The sequence below is a fragment of the Pristis pectinata genome, chromosome 4 (assembly GCF_009764475.1).
Source record: "Pristis pectinata isolate sPriPec2 chromosome 4, sPriPec2.1.pri, whole genome shotgun sequence".
NCBI classification, from domain to species: domain Eukaryota; kingdom Metazoa; phylum Chordata; class Chondrichthyes; order Rhinopristiformes; family Pristidae; genus Pristis; species Pristis pectinata.
Window position 1 is genome coordinate 43683454 of NC_067408.1, and position 19810 is coordinate 43703263.

At 37.5% G+C, this 19810-nt stretch overlaps 1 protein-coding gene across 1 annotated transcript in view; it reads left to right on the top strand.

Annotated features, from left to right (window-relative positions):
- ctnna1 (catenin (cadherin-associated protein), alpha 1) overlaps positions 1-19810 on the top strand; it is an 82173-nt gene that overhangs the window by 44574 nt on the left and 17789 nt on the right. Inside the window, exon 8 of the mRNA XM_052013603.1 lies at positions 18049-18129. Within this exon, the coding sequence (XP_051869563.1) occupies positions 18049-18129 (81 nt within the window). The remainder of the gene's footprint in view (positions 1-18048; positions 18130-19810) is intronic.

Below are 19810 nucleotides of genomic sequence, written 5' to 3' on the forward strand. Positions count from 1 at the left end.
AATGCCTTGTACCAAAAAAAACTCTCAAAAAAAAACAATTAGCTTACCTTTGGAAAAAGGTAATATAGCTGTCATAAAAATATTTTCAGGTACAAGTTGCTTGATTTGAATCAAAAATTGAATAATTTTAATACATTCTATAATCTGATCTCCCTGTTTTTAGTTACTGTATGTTTTGATATTAGACAAAAATACTGATAAATGAAAGCATCATCAAAAGATGATGAAATGGAGAAATCTGAATTGCTTTCTTGAATTATCACTGCATTTCATGAGTGATAGTTCTGTCTGTAACCTTAATATAACATCAGTTTTAAACATTAAGGCAGAACAGCTTTAAAATGGCCCCCCACAGGATTTTAATTCTTAGTCAAATCTGTATTAGATATATGTTGAACTGGAGAAATACTTTTATGTAATCCTTAGGCTGAAAGCATATCTAAATATGCTATCATATTATTATGGTTTAATGCTATTTTCAAATGTAAAACTGATAAAACTCTCTTTCATCACTCATTTTATTTCTGGTTTGCTGCTGTAAAATTCTGCAGACACATTGCCCTCTAGTACCTTCAGAAGTGATTGTATCTGTGTAGAGGAGGGACAGTAAACAACTATGCAGCTGAACCTAATCTTGCCCCACCCTGATGTCTGCAAGTTCACTTTCAATAAAGGTCACTTTTTAATCATCTCTCTTTAAAGCCATAGAGAATGATGTATAGGACTCTACGTTTAATGCCAAAAGGCAAGATGGCAGATTGAACATTTTAAGGCGGCCTTACTGATGGATGGCAGGATTAATGAAACAAGGAGCTTTGTTCTTAGAATATCATATACTTTGCCTTCCTTGCATTCATTAATCCATTTCAGATATGGTTACATGTAACCATAAACCATCAGAATTAATATTGCCTGGACTTTTTTTCAATGAAAAAGCTTTGGTCTTAATAGTAGCATCCCTGCCAATAGATTTCAACATTGTGTGTTCAAGGTACATTCCATTCAGTTGTGAACATAATCTTACATTTCAGTAGGGTACTAGGCAAATGCTGCATTTAGAGTTGCTTTCTTTAGCGTGGTGTTAATTGCAACCTTGACACCCCAGAGGGATGTAGGTGAATATTTGAGGAAGAGCATGGATTTGGGCAGCACAAACAAAAGTTGTACACATTTGGCTAGAAACACACAATTTTGGAAAATTTTCAGTTGTGATCGTTTGTGAACTATTTCTCATTGTGCTTCTCAAATTATTGGTCATTGAGCTTTGTATGAAATTACTACTGTGGCATAGAATTTATTGTCAATAGCATGCATTAAATTAATAAAAGATCTTGGATGTTGTGTATTTCTGATATTCAGTTTCCTGATTATGGTACAACACTTATACTGTATTGGATATTTAGTACATGTGATCAGGGATGAATTTCTACTCAGTGATTTTAGAAATGACCAATAAATATTTTTAAGAAGTTCAGATGTAGAGTTCCAGTTAGAAATGATGTCATTCCTTGCAGTGTTAGCAGTGCTGTGCTGCAGTAAATATCCAGTACTGTACTCACCAAAAGTTGCATTGGGATAGCACATGAAATAAAAACAGATTTAAAAAGAAATATGAAAGATGGCATTTGCGGCATTTAATGCCAACTGCACTGACAGATGGTTGTGTAAGCAGTTAACTTTATGAACGTATTTTGCATTGAGATTGCAATTGCATCTTGGAGCTCCAGTTAAAAGTAGTAATTGATTATAGAGTAATCATGCTTAAAAGTCTAAGACACAGAATATTTTACAGTTTTCTTTGCACCCATATGTTTGTGATTTCACATCTTCTAAGATATGCAAATACTATTGAAAAGTAGGTGTCTAACACTTGCCATCTTCTGGCACAAGTACATATTGGTGTTTGGGTGCAATTTTCTTTAAGACTGATTAAGGGCTCCTATCCTGAGTTAAGGGGCAGAAAGCTGATATTTAGTGGAATTGCAAGTGACACAACCAGTCTTGACCATTTACAAATAATTAGTCAAGCAGGTGAAAACTGGCCATCCTTGCTGGTTTACATTCATATTCTCCAATTCTTTCTTGCCCATCAAGTCTGTGCAGACTCTCAAAGTGTTCCCATCAGTCCCATTCCCCCACTTATTTCTGTGTAACCTATTCTTTCCCATATGCCCTTCAACTCCCAGTTCTCTTGCCATCAGGTACACTAGTGGAAATTATCAGTAGCTACTTAACCTACTAGAATGTCTTTGGCACGTAGGAAGAAGTCAAAGCACCTGGGGAAACCCACACTCGCGGGGAGAGAACAACCAAGATCAGATTCAATGTCTAATCGTAATTTATTTTTAAGCAACTTTTAAAACATTCAAATAGAATTTTTGTTTGTTGTGTTGCAGTGCATATGTTGGGACTCTTCATCCAATGCCATACCATGTCAACATTGTTCATGTGGTGCATCTCGCAGCAAGTGTATGATGAAGACAGTCTGGCAAAGAAAGCAATGCTGATTCAGACCCAAATTTCCTTGACGCTTTTCCTGGTGTTTTTGAATTCTTTATACCATCAGCAGCAAATGTTCTTGCATCCAGTTCATAAGAACATAAATAAAAGCAAGAGTAGGCCATACCTTGAGCTTGCTGACATTCCACTTTCATGTCTAATACCCATAGCCATTGATTTGCCTGCAGTCCAAAAATCTGAGTGTTGTCACACAAAATGAAAATGGAAATATTCAGCAGGTCGGTCAGTTTCTATGAAGAGGGTACTTGTGTTAACATTTCATTTCACTGCCCTCTCATCAGAGCTTAGGAATGGTTAAAAACCAAAAGTTTTAAATTGCAGAGATAAGGAAACGAAGGGAAGGTAAGTGGTGATGGAACTGCTGAAAGGGGGTGGTAAAAGTGAGTAACAAAACAGAGCCAAGGGGCAGGGTAGATAAGGAAAAAAGAAATCTGAACGTACTAGATGCATGAAGAGTGGGGATGGACGATGAATCCTAAAAGTGTGAGAGAGAAATCTGGAATGGCAGATTATTTGAATTAAGTGTTGAAAGAAGGTTGTAATGCATCCAGCTTCATTCTGTTCCTCAAGCTTGTGCTGAACTTCATTGGAAAAATGTAGGAGGCTGAAGGTGAGGGGTGGAAGTGGAATGGTGAATTAAAGTGACAGGCAGTTGAGAACTCAGTCATTCAGTTTGCATGTGTTTCCATAATACATTGTGAGCACTTAATCTGGTATGCTGAATTGAAATAAATACAACTGAATGATTGCTTTGCTTAGGAGGGTGTTTAGGATCATGGAATGTAGGAGGGAAGTCGTAAGAGCTAATGTTGCATGACCAGTGGTTGCACAGGAAAGTGTTATGAGAAAAGGAGTGAGTATTGATGGAGAGGAAGAGTGAACCAATGTGTCCGATTAAGCAAACAGCAAGTAGGATTAAGGAAAACCCCAAGGTGTTCTACACACATAGGAGGATGACTAGAGTGAGGGTAGGAATGATCAGGGATAAAAGAGGAAATACGCCTGGAGTTGGAAGAGGTATGGGAGGTCCTTAATACTTTCAATATTCGAGTGAGAGAGACTATGACATTTGTGAGGATGGCATTCAACAGGCTGATACGTGAAGGCACGTCAATGTGAGGAAAGAGGATGTCCTGGAACACTGAAAAAACATTAGGATAGATAAATTACCGAGGCTGGACAGAATAAATCCAAGATTATTACAGGAAGTGAGGGAAGAGATCGCTGCACCTTTGACGATGATCTTTGCACCCTTGCTGGCCACAGTGAGTCATATTACAGTGGTGGGGAAAATTACTGGAGAAGATTCTTAGAAGCAGGATTTATGTGTATTTGGAGAAGCATGGGCTGATTAGGGACAGTCAGCATGGCTTTATGAGGGGCATGTCATGCCTCATGAACCTAACTGAATTCTTTGAGGATGTGACAAAGCACATTGAAGGTAGAGCAGTGGATGTGGTATACGTGGATTTTAGTAAGGCGTTTGATTCGGTTCCTCATGGAAAGCTCATTCAGAAAGTCAGGAGGCATGGGATCCAGGGAAACTTGACAGTGTGGATTCAGAATTGGCTTGCCCATAGAAGTCAGAGGGTGGTTGTAGATGGCATATATTCTGCCTGGAGGTTGGTGACCAGTGGTGTTCCTCAGGGTTCTGTTCTGGGACCCCTGCTCTTTGTGATATTTATAAATGACTTGGATGAGGATGTGGCAGGGTGGGTTAGTAAGTTTGCAGATGACACGAAGGTTGGTGGTGTGGATAATGTAGGTTGCTGTAGGTTACAACAGGACATAGATAGGATGCAGAGCTGGGGGTGAGAAGTGGCAGATGGAGTTCAACCCAGAAAAGTGTGAAGTGATACACTTTGGAAGATCGAATTTGAAGGTTAATGGCAGGACTCTTAGCAGTGTGGAGGAACGGAGGGATCTTGGGGTCCATATCCATAGATCTCTCGAGGTTGCCTCACAGGTTGGTGGGGTTAAGAAGGTGTACGGTGTGTTGGCCTTCATTAGTCGGGATATTGAGTTAAAAAGCTGTGAGGTAGTGTTGCAACTCTATAGAATTCTGGTTAGACCAAACTTGGAGTATTGTGTTTAGTTCTGGTCGCCTCATTATAGGAAGGATGTGGAAGCTTTAGAGAGGGTGCAGAGGAGATTTACCAGGATGCTGCCTGGATTGGAGAGCATGTCTTATCAGGATAGGTTGAGCAAACTAGGGCTTTTCTCTTTGGAGAGAAGGAGGATGAGAGGTGTCTTGATAGAGGCGTACAAGATGATAAGAGGAATAGATTGAGTGGACAGTTAGAGACTTTTTCTCAGGGTGAAAATGGCTAACGTGAGGGGCATAATTTTAAGGTGATTGGAGGAAGGTATGGGGGGGATGTCAGAGGTAGGTTTTTTTAAACACAGTGGTGTGTGTGTGTGGAACGCACTGCTGGCAGAGGTGTTGGAGGCAGATACATTAGAGGCATTTAAGAGAATCTTAGGCTCACGAATGATTGAAAAATGGAGGGTTATGTGGGAGGGAAGGGTTAGATAGATCTTGGAGAAGGATAAAATGTTAGCACAACATCATGGGCCAAGGGGCCTGTACTGTGCTGTAGTGTTCTATGCCCTGTTGTGTGTGTGTGGGTGGCAGAAATTACAAAGCATGATCCATTTAATGGCGAGTCTAGTGGAGTGGAATATGAGAATAAGGGTAACCCTCACTGCCTTAGTTAGATGGTAAATCTGCTGTCCATTTCCTGGTCTTAGAACTTGTTGCTTGTATGTTGATAGCATTGTTAGTCTGCTGGAAGTCTGAAATAAAAAGAGAATGTTGGGAATACTTAGCAGATCAGACAACATTGTGGAAAGAGAAAAATTTAATGTTTCAAGTCTGAGCATTCTTCAGAATTGGGAAAGGGAAAAAGTAAGCTAGTTTTCAATAGTAAGAAGGTGGGAGAAGGGTAGGTAGAACAAGAGTGTTCCCCTGATGGGGCGAGGCCATATAACTTAATGTGGCAGTTAAATGGCAGATTGTGCTGCTTTGCTTGTGTAATGTATTGCTAATGGAAAGGACATGGGATATGCCCAGCAGGCCGTACTATACAAATAGAAGAAAAGAAAAGCTGAACAAAAATGATAAGCAGAAATGTCAGTCTGATGCAGATTGAGTTATGTAAAGCTGGAGAATTTGATATCGAGTCCTGAAGGTTGCAAAATACCTTACTGGAAGATGAGGTGTTGTTCCTCAGGCTTGCATTGGGCTTGTCCTAACAGTGTAGGAGACCACAGACAAAAAGATCAGAGTGGAAGTATATTGGTGATTTAGAGGAAGGCAACCAGAAGCTTGGGAGCACACTTGTGCACTGAATGCAGGTGCTTTGCAAAGTGAACACAATCTCTGTTTTAGTTTCTTCATTTTAAATCACATTGTAAACACTGAGTGCAATACGATAGATTGGAAGAATTGCAAGTAGAACGTTGCGTCCACTCTTTAGGTCCTTGGATGGTAGAAACAGAAGAGGTGAAAGGATAGGTGATGCATCTCTTTCTGTTGCATGGAAAGTTACATAAGGCGAGGAGTGGTTGGTGAGGACAGAAGAGCAGACCAGGGAGTCGCAGAGAGAGTGATCCCTTTGAAATACTGAATGGGTGAGGGAATCTCTAGTTGTGAAATCTTACTGGAGTTGGTGGAAATTGCAAATGATGATCTGTTGAATACAGAGGTGGTTGTGGTAAGGACTGGAAAGTTGGTTCTTGCTCTGTTTAGGAGGAGTGAGAGTAGAGGTGCAGGAAATAGAGGTGTATTTGAGATCTCTGCCCCACAATGGTAGGGGGAAGGCACGCTTCAAGAAGAATGTTAATATGCTGAATAGTTTACTGACTTGAAATCCAGAGGTTTGAACTAATGATGCAGAGATTTTAATTCAAATCCCTCTGTGGCAGTAGGGAAGTTTAAATTCAATTATTTAGATTGGATTTTCATTCAAAATTATTTGTGTAGCTATGTCATTATAACTTGTTCAGTTCACTGATTTTCACGAACCTCTATATTTTGAGCTCTGGTATCTCAACTGGGAGAGCTATCTCGCTGTCTGCTTATGCAAAAAAATCGCTGACAAGTCATATTCATAGAATAACTTTCATTAAGTGTCTCAATCTCCTCCATCTTGATTGTTGGATTGTCTTGCACAACTGGAACAGACCAGGTGGCAGCAGTTGGGAGTAAATGGACTTAGAGTGCACAATATTGTCTCCCCACCCCATGAGGTCACATGGTATTAGTTCAAAAACAACAATTAAGGAAGCCTAATGGTGATTGCCATCTCTATCTTCATGCAGTAGTCCTCCATGTTAAGCACCACTTGAAAGAAACAAGAGCAGCAAGGGCATAGAATGTCTGCTGGTTGGGGGATTTTGGTGTTCATCACTGGCTTGGAAGAACACCAATTGATCAGGCTTGTAAAGTCTAGAAGGATGTACTAGGCAGACTAGGCCTGTGGCAGATGGCAAGAGAACTGGTAAGAGATAAACACATTTGACCTTGGCTTCACGATTCACTCTTATCAATCTTCAGCCGGACAGCTGAATTAGGAGTGACAACTATATAATCCTTGTGCAGACAAAATCCTGGTTTCTCACTGAAGGCACGTCAGGGCTAACATTTCCATTGTGTTAAATCTCATAAATTCGGAACAGATCTAGCAGCTTGAGTTGGGCATCTATGAGGTGCTGCATGCCATCACAAGCAGAATTGTTTTCCTGAACAATCTGCAATCTCATGGCCCAACGTATTGTCCACTTGCCCAGTACCATTAAGCTAGGGCAACAACCCAGGTTCAATGAGGGCACAAAAGGGAATGTCAAAAGCAGCATCAGACCTAAAAATAGTGCCAACTTGAGCATCATGAAGCTATGTGCTTGTTACACAGTGAATGTAACGTATATTCCTGCAATCAGCAAGTGAGATCAAAGTTCTGCTTGTTGGTGGGTAAATAACAGGAGGTGGCAGCTCTGAGCCTATCCTTGTCTTCAACGACAGAGCCCTTCACATGAATGTCAAAGACGAGGTTGAAGCAGTTGCAGCCATTTTTTTGTAGAAATGCCATGTGGGTGGTCTATCTCTCCTTCCTATTGAGGCTCCCACCATCAACAAAGCCATTCCAATTCACCTAAATGTCACAGATAAGGTTTATAGTTTTAAAGTTGTAAATTTAATGCCAGAGTAACAGTGGTTGTGTGGATCTTGTTCCTGTGCTTGAATAGCCTAATGCACCAGTCAGAACAAAAGGACAGATCTGGGTTACTCCAGTTAAAAGTGCTGCTTGACAAAAATCTTTGTTTTTCATTGAACCCCTTGATGGTTTACTTCCTTAACGCTGTCTAGTATTAAATATCTGTTCAACTCTCGAGCATATCTAGTAGAAAGGGTCCGCCCTGTTATGTGTATAATGAAGAAAAAATTGTCTCTGGGCTTCCTATTTTCATTCTGAAGCTTGCCAATGCCATTTTGAAGGCTCATGATTATGGCTAATGTTTTTAACAGTTGCTAAAACTAAAATTAAGTGGAGTGGGTTTCTATGTGATTCATCTTTTGGGTCATTTTCTAAAGTGGAATTCAACAGTTCCCGTTCTTGAGCATAAATGTTGCAGTAGGCTTTCTTAACATCAATTGAATTACTGTCCAGTGTCTTGTTCTCCTTTTGCTGTGCTCTTCCCACTGTATAGTGTTGAGGAATTTTAAATGGAATTTGTAATGAACAGTCTTGGCATTTGGAGACTTTACTGTGTCCCCCAGTTTGACGTCATAGATAAATATATGACTGATAAATGTGATCATTCCAGCAGTGGTGCTGGTGCAGAGCTCTATGCAGGTTAATTAATATCAAAACTAGTAATTCAGTAGATTAGAATTTGAGAATGTTTAAAATGAATACTTTTTTCAAAACAAATAACTTGATTTTTGTTGTACCTTTTAAGAATTTTGAATTCTTCAGACCTCCCACTTTGGGAGAGAATTGGATGGTGAATAATTTATAATTTGTTCAAAACTCATTAATATCGCCATTTGCTAAAAGAAGTAGGTTTCTGTTTGTATATTTATCTGAATCTATTTTTGCAGGAGAAAAATGGACTCAAAATGTGCATTTGAGCTCATGTATTTGGTTTTTCTTTTGCAGTAAGCTATTTCAGTGATGTGATATTGAGAGAGCAAATCTATGCATCAGAGATGCATAACATGCAAGTCTCAACTTTGGACTGGTTTAAAGTCATTTTGTGCAATTCAATCCCAGGGAAGACCATTGCTGTTTCTATCTCCAAGCTCTGCCGTTGAATCCACAGTTAAAATTGTGAAAACTACACCCATATTTTTTTCCTTGGTTTTTGGCTGCTTCTTTAAGAGTTGCACATTGCTAACTAGTTGAGGATTTGCATTCGGCCAGCACTTGTAATGTTCATTACATTTTCAGATGAAGGAAGTCTTTGCAATGACTTACAAGACCTTTTTTATGTTGCATGTTACTGAGCAAGACAATGTGGCATCTTTGTATAATAGCTTGTGTGATTATACTTGAGTAACATACAGGATGGTTATATTTTAAAATCAAATTCATAATCTTATTTCTTGTTAATAATTAATATTGTGCATTTTTGCCGTAATCAAATTATTCCATCATCTGTGTCAACCCAAGATAAAAGTGCTAACACCTGATGCCTTGGTATTTTTTCATTTTCTTTTTCATCTCTGCTAAAGAATACTACGCTGCTAGTTACTATTCTTGATGTGAGGATAGCTAGAGGAGATTATAAACAGGAACATGAGAGCTAAGTAAAATAGAAATAAAGCAGTTGGGATGTGAAGAAAATGAACTCTGCTCACTTTAAAATCACAGGATTATTTCAGCTTTCTGAAAGTTTAGAGGATTTCCCATTTTCACAGATTTCAAAGCACTGGTAAAGTGAGTGGCTTGAAAGTTACAATCACTATTTTTAATCTTTGTTCATGGCTTTGCTGTATTGTTTAGGGAAGATCTATATTAACTAAATTACTTACCCATGAGAAGCTGCTATGCAGCCAGAACGAGTGACAGGTTGGGGTATGGAGCAAACTACTTAGGGATGCCCTGTGCTATGGGGGCAGTTGTATCGTGCACAGGTGCCAACACTGATTTTTATTATTGAATTGTAATGGGAATAACACAAAGGCCATGGATCAAAATCTCGCAAATGAGCTTGTTTGAATGGAAAAGTGGAATAACTATCCAGTAGCTTTAACATGTTGTTTTCAGTAGAGGCCATCTTTTTTCAAACTCATCAATGTCCTAACTGATTCTGGGACTTGTACCTAAAGCACAGCATCCACTTTCTACTGTCTTTTATTGAACACAAAATCTACAATCACCATACCATGATTTTGTTCTGTATAAATTGAAATTTGCCAAAAATGTTCTTTTAGTTATGTACTGAACTCCCCAAATGTCCATGGATTAAAATAGTTTTAGAACTTTGATAATCTTCAGCTTCCTAAATTATAACACTAAACTCTTCAGTATGCTTTTTCCTTGTGCATCTATGGCAAATTTGTCCTTCATATCCCCTTTCCTTTGAATATCAAAGTTTTTAATCAGTTTTGTTATCTTTGCTGAGAACTCTCCTGAAATATGACGAACACTGGACAGTAATTATGAGTTTAACTGGATATATTGAATATTGTTCAGTAATTTTAGTTTCTGGAATACCTTGCTACACTAAAATTCTAAAAATTGCATTGATTTATTTCTAAGAGCTGTGTAATTTTCAGGTTTTATGTGGGCATTGGGATTCATTTGCAGTTTATGCTTGCGACTTGAAGCATATTGCATGAAGATTTTCTGCAAAAAGTTTCTTGCCTTCACAGAAAAGAACTAATCTTTATACTTAATAGCATGTTGATTTACAATTTTTAAAGTTAATCAACTTCAAATGTTAAAATATTTTCTAATCGTAAAATTAAATTATAACTTAATTTGAAGACAGTAGTTTGGACTGCTAATTAAGTAGCTGAAGTTGTCTAGTTGAATGGCAGGATTTTATGTGCTGGTTAATAATATGTATTGCCTTTAACTGTAGGTATGGCAGAAAAGGGAGTAAAGGGGTTGCACATTTTTGTTTCCTGATCTTGATACCACAAAACAACTTACACTGTTTCCAACTTTATCCATATAATGGAGGCATGTAGTGCTAATTCTGACTATTTTTCCAGCTTGTAAATTGTACTCTTTGATAGATTTATCTAGGTAAATGACTTTAAATATGAGGCCTTTTATTGGAGCTGACTTTAGAAGGAAGGAAAGACTGATTAGAAGCTCCTTTAGTGTTACTGAGGCATGGATAGATTACTGCGCAGATTACACATTCGAACTTAAATTTTTAGTTTTATTGCTTTTTTGGCCAAATATTTTGTGTTTAAATACTTTTTAAACCAGCTTTAGCTTAACCCCATAGTACTGAACATCTTAATAACCTAATAGTTTACTCAATTACTAGACATGAAAGAGCTTATAAAATAACAAAACAGAAATTGTGATGCCTTGTAGTAATTATGAAATTGCTTAAGTTTTATGGAAATTTGGATTATTTTGTCACAAAGTTGTATCTTATGATGAAGGGGAGAAAAACCTTGGAAGAAATCCCTTTAATTTAATCAGAGATGGTTAATATTCTTAATTATTACTCAACACAAATGGCTGGTAAATTTATAGGAATTGGTCCAGGCAGTAAATGATATTTTGCTCTTCCATTTATACTTGAAAAGATTGTGAAATCACATTTTTACTTTTGGAGTAAAAAAAATCTAAAATGAGCACCTGGAACAGTAATCTACAGATAAATGAACTGGGAAATGTGAAGTGGAATTTGCTTAAAGACCTGGAATGCATGGGCATAAAAAGCAAAATAGCCCCTCTTTGTCCTACATTGTTGCTTTACATAATTAAACATTCTTTTGTTCTAAAATTAAAAGTGAGGTTAGAACTGTTCTATGCTTGGTATTTAATGCTGTGCTTTCTTCTTCGATCTGGCACTAATTTATCTCTGAAATCTCATTTATAAAAATGATACAATATACCTAAGTCGTCGTTTTCCTTTTATTAGCATTTTTAATGGCAACTAATGCAAAGTTTGAATTCATTTTGCACAAAGTGCTCAATCACTAAATGTGTTGCATAGCTCATTCTCATGTGGCATGCAGCACAGAAGAGAGCCATTTAGCCTATTGAGTTTATGCCAGTTCCCAGTTGAGCAGTCCCATTCCCCCTTTATTTTCTCCTGCAGATTTTTCTCTTGCACATCAACTCCTCTTTGATTTTTCTGTCACTTAATTATATCAAAAGGTAATTTACAGCAGCCATTTAACCTACCAGGTCTTTAGGAAGAAACTGGGACACCTGGCAGAAACCACGGGGAGAATATGCAAACTCCACACACAGTACCCAAGGTTAGAATCGATCCCAGGTTCCTGGAGTTAAGGCAACTGTACTTAATGGTGTGGTATTGTGGTTTTACCTAAATATTCTCACTGTTGAACAAAGCATATGTTTTATGGACTGTGACCATAGTTTTGTTTGACTCTCCTTATTCCCATTGCAATGTTGAATACTTGAGTGTAATTTGTATTACCTGTAACTATTTTGATTGCACCTTACTGGCTTGATTAAAATAGCACAAAATCAAGTTTTATATCCTGACTGGATTAGAAGGTAGGTGGGGGTGGCGAACTCATTCCTGGTGGGATTTGATCAGCAGGTCACTTCTGGCTGAGTTGTCAGCCTGAATTATTTGGGATTCTTTTCAAAAAGTTGTTATATTAGCAACTAAACTGTGGAGCTTTATTTTCATCATGATTGCTGGCAGCACAGTGGGTATCTGTGGTTACACCAATGTTATAAGGTGTTTGGAGGAGGATGGTGGCAGGTTTTTGCATATGCTGAGGTTGCATTTGGGCATTGTGGTTATTTGGCTGTAGCTGAATATAGTGTTCCTACAGTATGTGCTTGTATTTAGGGCAGGAAGTCAAATTTCTCCTTTCAGGATAGAATATTTAGTCATGACTTTGGGCCAGCAGAAGAACATTCCAAAAGAGATTCTTGGAGATCATTGCAAAGTTGGTGCAATTTTCCTTGCTACACGTTCATGCTGCAATATGCATTCTATCTAGAATATACAGGCTTTTACTGAGATTTATTGGTGCCATTGTGCTGGGTAGTCTGGATCTGGCAACTCAGGTTGGTTAAATAATGCTGGCACTGACAGCAGGTGCACTGAGGTTGAGGTCTGCATTGATTTAGCAACATTGATTCTTTTGGGCTGGCCAAGATGGCTAAATTTTCATGTCTGGCAATTTTTCATTTTCTTAGATGGCTTGCTTCCATTCTGTTCTTAATTTCCATCACAAGTCTAAATTGGCATTGCTGATGACTTTCAAAAATGTATAAAATGTCTTGTAAAATTCACTGAAACAATTGGTAGTGATGTTACTTTAAACTTCTGGAACTTTAAGTCTTCTCTTGCAAATTGTATTGGTGTCTTTTTATACCTGATGTTGGTTTAATACCAATATCTGCTTTAAAATGGTGTTAGCGACCACCTCAGGCCATATTCCTTTTGTGTGTCGATACTTGTCTGGATTTTTATTAGCCAAGCCAACTACCTTGTTCTTGGTTTGTTTAAATATTTAAAAAATAAATCTATTGATTTAAAACATAAAAATGTGGCTTGATTGCAATTACATATATATACATTGCTGGTGAATTATAAGCCTGGCAATGCAATACTAACTACTGACGGCCTCTGATTTCAAGCTGCCCTGAAGTCTACCATATTTAGCACATTTGGCCTCTATCAAGACTAGTGTGATGAGAATGACCAGGAGATCAAACAACTAGTGAATTGGGACTACAAGATGTTCTTGGGGTAGAAACTTGCTGTTTAGCATCACATGCGTGGATTCTTCAAAGCCAACTATAGTCTAACATCCAAGGCCCAACTTGTTGAGAACCATGAATGGAGAATAACTTAGCAAAATCAGAGGTGGTTAATGCCTGCTCAAAGAGCACTTTGAAGAAGTCCTGAACAGTGATTCTTTCCTTGATCTGAGCAACCTTGACTCTATTCCACAGCAAACTATCCAGTCCAGTTTATTCTCCATCCTTAACCAACATGTTTTTCATTGGCACATGGCAAATTCAAGAACACCTGAGGAGCAGACAAGTATTCCTGCTGAACTTCTAATAGTTGATAGGAACTTCAGACATAAATTCATAATCTTCTCTCCCATATCTGGGAAGAAGAATACATGAGAATCAACCTCAGACAGCATAATTGTGGCCATCTTAAAGAAAGAAGAAAGATTTGATTGTAGTAACAATGGAGGAGTTTCCCTTCTGTCCATTGCAGGGAAATTCATCATTGGAGTCATCCTTGACTACTCTCCCAATAGATGAAGAGTTGCGCTCCAAATTGCAATGTGAATTCTATCCATCTTAGAGGTACAATGGACATACTCCTCTCCCTACAGAAATGCTGGGTGCAGCATCAGCACAATGAATTGGATAGATGGGTAGATAGTGTAACCCATGTAAATTGAGGAAGACTCTGGGGCTGCCTATAAAAATTGGTCTCCAACTTGCATCTTCATGATGGCATGCAAACCATGATTTTAACAGATCCAATCTGTGCAGATGGATATCAGGAAAGGCGCCGTCATTACCCCAACACTTTTCTCTCTTTCTCACTGCACTGGCGTACTTCACTAGGAAGGCTGTTGGAGGTCATGCTAATTTCCTCCTTTTATCTCTCAATATAGAGGATGGCTTGCTTCTATTCCAGTTTGGTGGGTTTTGAGGTGACAGGCAAGAGCAATGTGGAATCTACAGTCTCCTTCCCATATGGAGTAGGAAGGGCTTGACAGGGTTGTGGATAGTTTGATGTACTGTGCTCCTTCCACTGTTTACATTGGGTTTCCTTGTGCTTCTGATGCATGTATTAGATAATGAACACTGTCCAACCCACATTACTTGCCCTCTACAACCAACTTCAATTATTGAGCTGCAGTATGCAGGCAACACTTGCAAATGTAATTGTTCAAATGCCAAACTCCAAGCTATCATTGATAATTCGGGCCTTGCACTTCTTCAGAACAAAGGTCATCTACCAACTGGCCCTTGCTGTGTAACCCTACGCAGTCATTGGAGGGCCATGATGAGGCCTTGGAAGATGCAAACAGCATCCTGTAGTCTGATAGCTACTTATGAAGGCAGACATAGTAATAACTCATGATAGCTGTCTATCTGGGGTATTTCAATGGCCTGGCCATTGAAAGGAAAATGAAAATCAAGACCTGCAATACAGCACAAAGCTCATTGTCTGCAGGGTATCAGTAATCCCTGACCTCTTCTGTGCTTCTGAGATGTGGACTATCTAAAGCACTAAACTCCCAAAACAGTCATGATATATTGAGTCCATCACGGCAAGAGTTGGACAGAAAAAAATTCAAGGATGTTCTCAAACCCTTCCTGGAAAATGTAACAACCTCACTGATTTATGAGAATCCTTGCCCAATAACTGCTCAAAATGAAGAAGCAGCATTTGGGATGGCATTGAGAACAAATCCATTTATTGGGAGTACAAGAGTGCACAGAAGGCCTGATTAAAGGCATGCCAGCCAATCAAATATCTCTTGCCTACCCAATCAAATATCTCTTGCCACACTTGCAGATTCACAGACTCACATTGGCCTTATCACCCACATCAAAATCCACAGAACTGGAATGGAAGCAAGTTGCTCTCGAATCCAAGGGACTAGCTAAGAAGATGACGACTATTATGCTGAACTTCATTCACAACTGTTTCACGTCCTGTGTAACTAGCTCATTAAAGTCCTACTTTGAATATACATGAGTATCCTTTATGTAGTTCCCAGTGGATGCAATTCACAATGGGGAACTTCTGTGAGTCATGTTTTCAGTGGTGAGCCAAATTTTTTATCGTGTAAAGGATCACATTGGCTATGTTTCAAGATTTAAGTTCAACATGCCACCCTCAGTACATGCAAAATCATCAATTCTAATAACCTTCCATGTGGAAAGGTCCATGGAAAAATAAACGAGTTAGTTCTTTGCAGAAGAAGTTGTTACTTGGTCATGAATGTTTTTTCTACAAAACAACCATTTCTCCCTCCTTCCAACTCCCCCAAGCCTTTCTCGTTAAACTGCTGTTTTTAAGTATTCCTGGCTTGAAAGGCAGAAAGCCTATATGTTCCAATACTGCTGCCACTAGGAGGAGCACAAGAATGACCAGGAAAGCTTGCACAAGATTTTCCTTGTTGGGAGAAATAGTTTCTCTGTAGCACAACTATAATTTGGAAATTATTGGTAAGAATTATATCTCGCATGTAGCTGCTGCAATAATACACCATCTAACTTGGTGAATTTCTGTCATAAATGTGGTGCTTGTTTTCCTCCTGTAAAATTATGTGCTGCACTAGATGTTTCACATCTAATCAATTATTTTATTTTGAATGTGTACCTCAAAAGGCCACCTGCACAAAATTGATTGTTTTCATTCGTTAATGTAGAACAAAATGCCTTTTTTTAAGTGCACAGTAAGATTGTGGACTAAGCAAGTTGGAGAGGAAAAAGCATTCATAGTTTTCACTGTTTTGTTATTTTAAACACTTGTCTAACTATGCTCATTATTTGCATTACTAGTGGATTGATTCCTGGAATAGGGTGCGAATTGCCCTGTCAGGAGAATGGGCTTGTGTTTCGTGAGCTTAAAAGAATGAGATGTGACCTCAGTGAAATGTGCAAAAATGTTGCTGGGATGGATGAAGGGATGATGTTTCCCCAGCTGGAGCATCTAGAACTGTCAGCAATTCAGGATTTTGGCATCCATAAAGTAGGGAAATCTTTAAAATTCTCTACCCGAGGGATTTGTAGGCTCTGAGTATGTTCAAGGCAAAAATTGATATTTTTGGAAATGAAGGAAATCAAAGGATATGGAGTTAATACAGGAAAATGGCATTGAGATAAACAAAAAACAGTTGTAATCTTATTGACTGCCAATGCAGACACAGAATACTACTGTCATTTTTTTTGTTATCTATATGAATATATTGTTGTATAATACAATTCCCAAATGTGTTTCAGTTTTGATTCGGGCAGAATGCCAATTGAGGCAATATTAGTGAAAAGAGATACATTACTATTCAAAATTGTGGAATTGCTCTTTAAAATGTGAAATCCTAGCATCTTGTTTTATGTGTTGTCATGTCCTTGTCCTCTCTCGGATTTCAAGTTGTAGTTATACAGTTCACATCCAAAAAACAGTTTGTAAATTAGGAAAAAAAAGGATTTTAATTCTGTGTATTAATACAGACAAAATAATGCACCTTTTTAGCATGGTGCGTAATTACTCTTTGCAAAAATGTTTTGATTTAGAACATGTCATTTGCTGGAAGATGTAAAGCACATCCTTTTTGAACTGATTGGACTGTACTTTCAAATGTTACATAACTTTGCTATGGTATGTTCAGATTTTTGTTGAGGCTTTTTCTGTTTATTCTAATTTGAGTTAGTTTATGCTGATTAAACTGTCAGACAATTCTCAGAATACTAGTAAGATTTTAAAGACTGCATTTCTTGATTCTAATGTTTTAAACTTGATTGCATTTTCAGGTTGAGTAATTGGCACCAATGCAGTGTCCTCAAGTAGTGCATTAATATTAGATGATCTGTGGTGCAATTTGTGTTCTGTATGTACACATACATTTGTTACATTTTTAATGAAACTGAGGCTTCTTTTCACATCCCCCTCTATGGGAATGGGTTACAATAAAAACAGGCAGGCAAGTGCTTTCCTCTGCTCGATAACCTCTAAAAGTAATTGCACAAATTCAGCAGGTGTAATGATCTATGCATTTGTATAAAGCAGTAAGATTCATAGAAGAAAAAAAATGTTTTGAATACATTTGTTAATGATAACTGCAAAGGTTTGGGCCCTGGAAGATATAAGTGCAAGGAAGAGGGTGGCTGATCTTTGCTTAGTACACTATAACTGCATTAATGAGATAATAGAGGCTTTTTCTGAATGGCTGAATACTTTGATTATCTGAAGGTGTGTTCAGTTATTAAAACCTGAATTATTGCAAGGATGCAAGTGTGGAGGATGAAGTTAAAAGCTTTCCATTTGAAGTTTATATCTTTGGAAAGAGTATTTGTAGTGTTTTTAGTTTTTCTCTAATTATGGAGAGTCTGGGCATCTAGGGCCATTATTGTAATGTTTAAAACGTATTATCATTTTAACTGTGCATTCGTTACTTAAGGTTATTCGTGGTGTAAGAAGCCAGTTCAGAATTATCCATTTTTGTATATTTGGATTAGAAGTGTAAAAGTACTGATCTGTTGCTGCTGTTTTGATATTTATAGTTCTGAGTGCATTCTCTCAAAGAGGTACTTTTTTAATGTATTGTCACAGCATTTGTTGTATTACACTTCATTTTTCTTTCAGGCTGGTCGAAAAGAAAGGGGCGATGCACTTAATGCTGCAATTGACAAAATGACCAAAAAGACAAGGGACTTGCGTAGACAGGTATGGTAAACTTGGGAAGTAACAGTTAAAAAGGACTTCCTTTACGTTCAAATAGGTGCAACACTTTTTTTAAAATAATGCCTTTAAAAGTGAGTCCATGGTGCACAAAGTGTCCGTTTGAAGTTCCTTTAACTTAATTTGCAGTCACATGAGTAAGCCATGTTAATCAGATTATATATAGATTCTGCAATTATCAGTTGTTAAAATCAGGAAATGTGCTTTGTTCTTAAGTCTCCATGAGGCCAACTTCTATCTCCTTTTTCCTTACGGATGTTTTTTTTATTGTGGTCAACTCCTGAATTTGGGCATGCAAATGGAGGTCTTGTGACGAAGGCAGGGCCCTAGTTAATTTGTGTTGGTGCTTAAAATGGTAATATACTGAAACATATTTCTGAATCTCAGATAGAACTCAGTTCATCTTTGTACAGGTATAAAATAAAACTGTTGAAGCTTTCTTTCTTGGGGTCTATATCAAAAGTTGACAATTGAAAATGTATTTTAAAAATATGGGTAAAGTCTTAAAGGCTTCCTTAGTTCCTGTATTTAAGTACATTTTTTTGAAAAACCTGTAATTTAGAGGATATCCAGCATTGAAAATGGTTGGGTCGGCTTAAATGTCATGTTTGTTGATTTTTGACATTTTAAATTAAGGTCTTAAAAGTACAGAATACCCCAAAAAAAATCACTCAGTATGGTAATCATACCTCTACAGTATTTTGTATTGAATGGCATCAAAAGCACAAGACTGATAAAGAAAATTACTAAAAGTAGGGAGAGAGGAAGCTAGATTTGCCATTCATAGGAATGAATATATGTAGGTATATCAAACATTTGAATTTAATATTGAGAGCTTGTTCTTATGTAGGACTGTTCATAAGTTGGGCATTCTTAACTTGAGGACTGCCTGTAAAAATGTAATTCAGTACAATTGTCAGCTTGCTTTTCTTGCCATCATTTTTCAAAATCTGGAGTATTAAACATTGATATTTAAACAAAAAACAAAATTTTGTTTTTAAATTGTTTTTTTGTATCAAATACAATATGATTTTGTGTAGTTATGTATGTTAGAAATTTGCCCCTTGGAACTTCAGTTAATGATGAGCAGAAAGTGTTTCTTTATGTCTAAATCAAAAATCAAGTACACTAAGTGATGTCCCTTATCGATATCCATTTAACAATTTCTGTTATGTCATGCCGAATTTTAGCTAAATTATAGAATAATATGCTTTTATTACTTGACAATTCAATTGTCTTGGTTGTTGAATTGAAAATATAGCTCTGCTGTTAAATAAATAGTAGCGGAACCTAGGATCATTCAATCAAAGATTAGATTATTAAGTCATTAAAGCATTTTGTTTGTTTTGAAGAACCTAATTTTATTTTCTTGCTACTCACCAATACTGCAGAAAGAACGTAAAATGGTACAGTTTCAGTATTAGTAATTATGAAAATACCATGTAATTTTTTTGTTTAAAAATCTGGTTCTCTAATGCCTTCAATACAAATTTAGACTTGCTGCTGTGTGGTTGACTCTTAAGCTTTCTGTGGTAGACCAGCAAATCATTCAGTAGTATCGAAACCATCATGTTAAAACAGTAAAAACCAAGCTCTTAGCTAGCATGAAGTTGGATATAACCAAGTTGCTCCTTAGTCTGTCAACCTTGAAAAGCCCTCTAAATGG